The 7,160-nt window shown below is 47.6% G+C and overlaps 1 protein-coding gene across 1 annotated transcript; it reads right to left on the bottom strand.

Moving 5' to 3' along the window:
* Positions 1-641: 641 nt before the first annotated feature.
* On the bottom strand, positions 642-7,050 carry ARMC6 (armadillo repeat containing 6). The gene is made up of 8 exons (XM_013297238.3): positions 6,682-7,050; positions 5,963-6,115; positions 5,431-5,513; positions 4,168-4,738; positions 3,552-3,697; positions 2,871-3,002; positions 2,219-2,356; positions 642-1,374 (listed from the first exon to the last, which is right to left on the bottom strand). The coding sequence occupies exons 2-8, from the start codon at positions 6,081-6,083 to the stop codon at positions 1,162-1,164; spliced, it is 1,404 nt and encodes a 467-aa protein (XP_013152692.1). The 5' UTR covers positions 6,084-6,115; positions 6,682-7,050; the 3' UTR covers positions 642-1,161.
* Positions 7,051-7,160: the final 110 nt, after the last annotated feature.

Here is a 7,160-nt window from a genome sequence, read left to right as displayed (position 1 = left end):
GTCAACAGAGGCATTTCCACCACCTTTCTTTTCCTGCCTCAAAAAGGCTCCGTAAAGAGCCAACCACCCTTGTAGCACTTCTATGTTTTATAGGGTCAACATTTCTACAGAGTATCACATTAGAAAATATCCACTCAAGTACATCAGTAGCAGCGCAGGAGGAAGGTTCAGCATCAGAGAGGGCTGGTAACAACACAGCCCAGCAAAGGAACTGGGGCACACAGAAGCCTTTAACTGAGACTACAGAACCGTTCTGGATGTTTCACTTCCCCTGTTCCGCCCCCAAATCCATAGCTGTCTTCAGTCCACGAGGTGAACAGCCTTCTTGTACATTTACGGCACTCTTGGATTCTGGGAAGTGCAACCCTGCTAAGAGATAGCCAAAGCCTGCGCTCCCCCATGCTGGATTCCCACTGTGTGGTACCACTGCCCATTTATCCCTGCTTTGAAACTACCATCCTCGCTACCAGTCCCCAGCATGCTCATCTCACTGAAAGAGGAACGTGAACTTTCCTCCTGGATGCAAACAGCAACATCATCAGGTTATGTTGCTTTGGCCCATACTATCTGAAATCCTTACTTTGCTTTTGTTTAAAATGTTACCTTGGTTGAAAAATCCAAAACAAAGCAGCAACACAGAATATGGTCAGCAGTAAATGACAGTTAGTAGAACAGTACAAGAGGACAGAACACATTCATAAGCGATGGGATTCCTCCTCATCCATCCTGTTACCAGACCAGACTGCTAGCCTCCGTTGGCAGAGAGCAGAGGAACAAATCTGAACCAGCTGCCACAGTACATACCAAACTCCTATCAGAAAAGAGCCACTTTTGCTCTTACTGTATAGAGCAGAGCACGTGGGAACGACCCCGTTCTGTACATGGGGAACATACATAACAACAGGGGGAAGCAAATCATCTTCAGGCATTAGATGATTCGGGGAATGTTACTACACAGAGTTGATTTGCAGCCTGCGAATGCATAAAGCCATTTCAGCTGTAGCTCCCAATACAAAGTTCACTGCAGCCTCACAAGCCAGGCATTTGCTTCAGATATTTCAGTTCAATGTAACTGCAAATTAATTCATGCCACTTGGTTTCCCCCCTTAGACTTCACATACATAGATGTGTTGAAGCTCCACTGCTCAGTGGAGTGACGATTCACTGAGCTAGGCTTCCCTTCTGACCTGTCCACAGCTCTCGGAGCTCCACTTTACAGCCAAGATCCCTCAGCGCAGCTTTGGCCACATCATCGCAGTCCTTGTGTGCTGCACGAGCTTCTGTGATTAGGTTCTCAGCTCCCATCTCTAAGATGGGCTGAGAAAAGTCCCGGCTCCGGGAGACCAGGTTGCGGATCAGCATGCAAGCCTGTTTCTGAGGAAAGAGGTAAATCAGAGATATTAGCTTCTTTTGTTGGGAAATACCACCTGCGTAGGATGCTGGCGCACACAAAGCAGAGATGGCTCCAACTAAAAGAATATTTTCTGGGCCAATGTGAGATGCTGTAGACCTCAACAAATTATTTTCTGGAAGTATAAAATCCATGGACAAAAGTATGGATGCTATTTCACACTGAAGTTTATACAACCAAGCCTCCTGCTTCTGTCAGAAGACCAGCAAATCTCAAACACCAATCTTTAAATAATGCTAAGACAGAATTCTCCAGTTAGAGCAGACCCACCTTTCCACACCCTTGTATGATGTTCTGGCCACCTTCCCTGGCACTTAGCTTAAACTACGCTTTCAGAAAATATTTTCTACAGTATTTTAATGCTCAGGGGAGCACAGAGGTGGACACAGAATCTACCAAGACTCGCATGCAAAACCAGAGGCTAACTTCTTGCCATGTAGGTGTTTTATTCAACACTGGGAACAGATGGCAATGTTTCCTATAGGACAGATATCATCATAGCACAGGCTGGGTTTGAAAGAGCCTATCCTCCTCCCACTCTTTCAAGGAGGAGGAAAAGTAATGCCTAGAAGAGAAGCACGGCATTCCACAGATGCTTCAACCTGAATTCAGGTGGATTTAAAACCCAAACTAAGTTTTGCTCTGATCCCATCAGGATGACACATGTAGGGAGTCCTGCGTTTAGATGCTGCATTCCCAACACACTCAGAACCTTTTGGTATTTGTCAAGTAAAGGACACAAGCCCAGTGAAACAGTGAACACTGCCAACATCAGTCCTGAATAATCAAGTACTCCAAGGCACATACCTGTACAGCCACTTCCCGTGGGTGTGCTTTCATAGCCTGAAGAGCTGCCAACGCCCCTCCACCTTCCATGATGACATTACAGTTCTCAGGTTTGCGCAAAGCCAACATGCACAAGGCTGCACAACCCTGCTCACAGATCTGCAAGACAAAGGGGAAGAAACACTCACTGGCTTAAAATGTTGCTTTCAGGGAAAAAAGGCTGTCCTTTTTTCTGTCAATTTCAAAAAAAATATTTTTTTTTTTAAAGATTTCTTCCACTGACATATCCTGCTTCTCTAGCATGTAAATCAAGTTTTACACCCCAGAGGTGTAGAACACTGTATCCCACATCTGATTCGGGAACAAGAAAACCCCTTAATATATTAAAGTGGACATACCTTTCAATTTACACAAATCTTTGCCAAACCATGCACTTAACCCCTCTACAACAACCAGGTATTAAAAGGTTTAATACACTGCTCAGTTGCAATCATCTAACAACTCTACTTAGAACGTATCTGCTCTTAGCATAAGCTGTTTAACATAGGTCAGAGCAACGCTCTGGGTTGTTCCCCCACACAAGCAAGACAAGTTACGCTGCCACATTATACAGCCCAAACCTGATCTCCATTCCCAGCCCTGGCGCCACTTCACCAGCCACTTTGGTGCATACCTGAGCGTTGGCAAGGTGATGGCTTATAGCAAGCACAATGAGGTCGGTTCCCCCAGCGTTAACAATGGCATCTTTCACATCATCATTACCAGCAACTGCTCGGATGGCACTCAGCACCTGCTTCACCACATCCTGCGTTCATCAAGAAAAAACAGCTTAGAAAGCTGGGCAGTGTTTTACAGACTTCTGAAAGCCAAGCAGCAACTTCATGCAAATAGCTGTAATTCTCAACTACAACGACCAACACTATACTCAGTCATACTTTCTTGCTAGACAGAGTAGTAAGGAATCTTGTTAATTTGGCCAAGGTTTTTAAAGAAGCTTAAAGAATCAAACATCAACTCTCTGGGACTTGAATCTAAATCCTCTTGAATCTCTTCTAGCTAGAATAGTGGAAAACCAGAAGCTCAGCTCTTCTAGAAGCAAGCAGAGCTCTGCTCACGGAGGACTGAGGATGTAACTGTGAGCAAGGGGCTCAGAATGGACACATTCTTACCCCAGAGAGCACATATAACCTAGTTCTGTATATAAGGCTGTAAATGGGGATCAGTGTTTGGGTTTCAACCCCAACTGCCCCTAGAATAATGCACAGTCCGAGGCCCATTCACAGCCAGGACTTCAAAATGAAAAGCAAGCCCTGCTGCTTTACCTCCGCTCCCAAGTACACTTTGTATCGCTCACCGGGTGGTCGATGCAGTCAGCCAGCAGAGCCACCATAAAATTTAAGCCGCCAAGGTCCACAATTTCTTGACAGAATTCATTCCTGACAGAAAGGCGAGAAAGGGTGGCACACAGTTCACTGAGAACACTGGAGTTATCTGTGAATGCTGTAGAGGAGAGATGATGAATGGAGTGACTACAAGCAAGGAGGGGTGCTGCAGAATCAAGGTGCTTTACTTTGCTTCGTTTAAAAAAAAAAAAGCAAACAGTATATTACATTTATTGTATTAAAATAGCACAGGTGACATTCTGTGCATTCTCCACCTAGACTGATACAGTATCTTTTCTCGGCAAGAACGAAGTACCTCAGCAGGAATAAAGTGCTTGTAAACCTGCACTGGGCTGTAAAACACTCCCTTGACAGACTGACAAATAGCTCTGATAACTGCCACCCTGGTGCTGCTGATAGCCTCTGGAGCAGTCATATTTTTCTTTCTCAGGGCACAATTCATCACAGAATTAAATATAATTTTAGTAGCAAATTTCTGAATCATCTCTGGGGAGCTTCAGGTTATGACAAAGCACAGTTCTCAGATAAGAAGGCACAGATGATTCAAAATTATGGGGTTAATTTTACCTTTTGCAGCTTCAATGAGGACTCTTAACCCATCATTTTCCAGCACTATCATTTTAGCATGATCATGAGCATGACCAAAGGGCACACGGATGTCATCATCAAACGTCATGATCCTGAGTGCCGAGGAGGCTGTTCGGACAACATCAGCACTGTCTCCGTGCTGGACTATAGCTCCAGTCAGAAGTGGCAGAACTCCACCTTTCACGAAGTCCTGACGGTTCTGCTCGTGTTTCAGACAGGCATGCCGAATGCATCGGATCCCAGCCAGTGTCATTTCTGCATCCTCCCTATATTCTTGCAGAGTTTGTAACAGCAGATCCTGGCCAGCAGAGTCAAGTAGGTCTGGCTGCCCATCCAAGATGGCAGACAGAGTGTAAAAGGCTTTCAGCATTAAATTTCTGTCTCCTGAAGCCAACTGGCAGGCAGAGAACACCACAGAATAGGCACCATTCTGCCCAGCCAGGTAGCGGAAAGCCAGCTGTTCTTTGCACTGATCAGTGAAGACCACTAGCTGCTCGGCCATCTCAGCGAGATCAGAGTCAGCAACAGCTCTCCCAAGGGAATCTAAAGTCTAAAGAAGAGAACGAGAGTTAACTTCTGATCTGAACTGTGCAGGAACGAGAGCAGTTCTTCACAGTCAAACTTGTTTATTTATAATGGTTGTCATCTTATAAATTTAGTTTGACATATTTAAGAAATAGCTGTCTTAAAAAGCAGCATTTTGTCTTCATGCACAGGACCCTTGGAGGAACAGAGGCTTCTCTGTACTTCTGCCACCTCTGTATGCCAGTCTGACCAGTAGTGGGTGAACTGGGCCCAACCAGCACATTTCACAGGGGTCAGTGGTGTGCATGAGTATTTTTATGTTCTTACTGACGAGGGACTGTATTCAATCTTCTCATCTACCCTCAGAAGAGCTAGCTAACAGCTACCGCTTAGCTTACTTGTATGCCTTTCATTAAAGTCCTTCTGTCGTTTGAGTTTACCCGGTAACAGCAGAAACTGCTTCCAAGTCACAAAAGGCAGTCTCTGCTGGCACTCTGCACTCACACCGATTCTTCCACTGAAAAGCGCAAGCTAGCTCTCTGAACTTTTATATTACTGCTAGTTTGCAAAACAGATGGGATTAACTGCTTGTTGAAGAGCTCACAGAGAAATGGGGCAGAGGCAGAAGTAGAAGGGATATCTCATTATTCTTAGTCTATTACTTAAACTATTATATAACTGTGATCCTTAGAAGACAACAGAAATTTGTGCTCCTACCAGCAAAATTTCATGCTTTTGCTTTTGACCGTTTTCAGAGGCAGGCTGTCGCACAGCTTTCACAATATTGCTTAGATCAACACCTAAAAGGAAAAACAAAACCAAGATTAATATTAGTTACAGGAGCTTGGGTAAAAATTGTCAAGTTAACACAGCAAACAAAGATGAACTTACTGCAAAGCATGGATCAATGCACAAAGATGCTGAAATGTTACTAAAGCTCTAATGTAATGGTCAAATACGCCCTGGAACAAAGCATCAGTTTAGCTAAATGTCAACTAAGGAAAAAAACCCCAAACATTTAGTTTCATTGACCAAACTGCACCCTGCAGTTTCAGTCAAAGCAGTTTTTTCAGTCATAATTACTCCACAAAACTAGGTTAGCATTAATGGTATCTATGTTCCACTTCACAAAGGCTTCTTTTCAATACGGGAGGATCAATCTTTGCATGCAGGTTCTACTAACAGTTAAGATATGTAAAACCTCAGCCTGTAATAATCTCAGCTGCAGAAGCAGATGAATTTACAATACCTTGGGACTCAAACTGCTGCACAGCTTCTCTCACAGCTTCTTCTGGATCCATTTCAAATTCTGTAATGTTTTCTTGCACTGCATCATCAAACGTTTCTTGCGCAATCTGTTTCGATCCCATTTTACTCGAATGGGATAAACCGCCTCCTTACCCTGTCATTAAGACAGTCCACAATTAGTTTTGGTGCAAAGCCTTCTAATGCTAACCTGAACCAAAGGTAGTGACTTGCTCTGCTTCAAAACAAAAGCACAGAACTCAAACCCAAAAATACATGTTCACAGGGATAAGTGGTTTTGGTGGTTTTTAATGGGCAGAAACAGAGCAACTAAAAGAGCTAAGGAGAAATTTCAGAGGCCCAGGATCTGGCTGGGGAAGCTGCTAGTGCTCTGCTGCAGAGGTGTGTTAACGTGACAGGGCTCCCGCTGCCCCTCGCTTGCCGCAGGGGTACGGTGGGCGGCCTGCCCGGGCACGCTGGGCCCTGAGACACTGCAGGCTCGAGGGCCAACACGGCCCTGCGCCCCCCGGCCTAGCCCCGAGCCCCTACCACAGCAGGGCCCGGTCCGCCCCCGCACCCCCCTCAGCAGGCCCAGCCGGTCGGGTGGGTCCCGTTCCCCGGCCTTTCGAGGAGGCTCTGCCGCAGAGAGGGCCCAGGAACCGGACGCAGGTAGCGGGGGAGCTCCCGGGCGTATAACGGGCCTCGGTTCTCGTCACGACCCACCTGGGTCCCTCGCCGCCTGCAGCGCCGCTCCCCAACGGGCTCCTCCCGCCTGACAAAGAGCCGCGGGCTCACCGCGCTGGCACCACTCGGCCACCATACGCAGGGGGCGGGAACGGCCCCGCCCTCCACCACCCAGCCCTCCCAGTGCGCATGCGCCAGTGCAAATAGTCGCGCTAACACCCCTCACTCCAAAAAACGCGGCGCGAAAAAGATCCCGCCGCATCCAACTGCGCATGCGGCCGCGCCTCCCGCGCAGGCGCACTACGCCGCACGCTCCGGGGCCCGGCCTGCGCGGTAGCGGGTGCCCCGCGGCCCCGCCGACGGCGCGGGAAGCAGCGAGCCGCTCCTGTTCTGCTTACCGCGCCGTCGACTGGGGCCCGCGCCCTCCCCGTGAGTACCGAGCCGTCACGGCAGCGCTGCCCCGACACCGCCCGCCTCTGGGGGCTGGGGAGGCCGCGCGTGCGTGGCGGCAGCCCCCG

Source organism: Falco peregrinus, chromosome 5, assembly GCF_023634155.1.
Source record: "Falco peregrinus isolate bFalPer1 chromosome 5, bFalPer1.pri, whole genome shotgun sequence".
NCBI classification, from domain to species: domain Eukaryota; kingdom Metazoa; phylum Chordata; class Aves; order Falconiformes; family Falconidae; genus Falco; species Falco peregrinus.
Note: the sequence above shows the minus strand (reverse complement) of the source record. Positions and strands in the feature narration are given on the sequence as shown.

What these genes read in the sequence shown, in the direction of transcription:
- ARMC6 (XM_013297238.3), bottom strand. Translation starts at nt 6,083, where the DNA reads ATGGGATCGAAACAGATTGCGCAAGAAACGTTTGATGATGCAGTGCAA. An exon ending in AAAAGCATGAAATTTTGCTG is followed by an intron (nt 4,739 to 5,430) that starts GTAGGAGCACAA and finishes TCTCTTCTTTAG; the next exon opens with ACTTTAGATTCCCTTGGGAG. An exon ending in ATCACCTTGCCAACGCTCAG is followed by an intron (nt 2,357 to 2,870) that starts GTATGCACCAAA and finishes TTTGTCTTGCAG; the next exon opens with ATCTGTGAGCAGGGTTGTGC.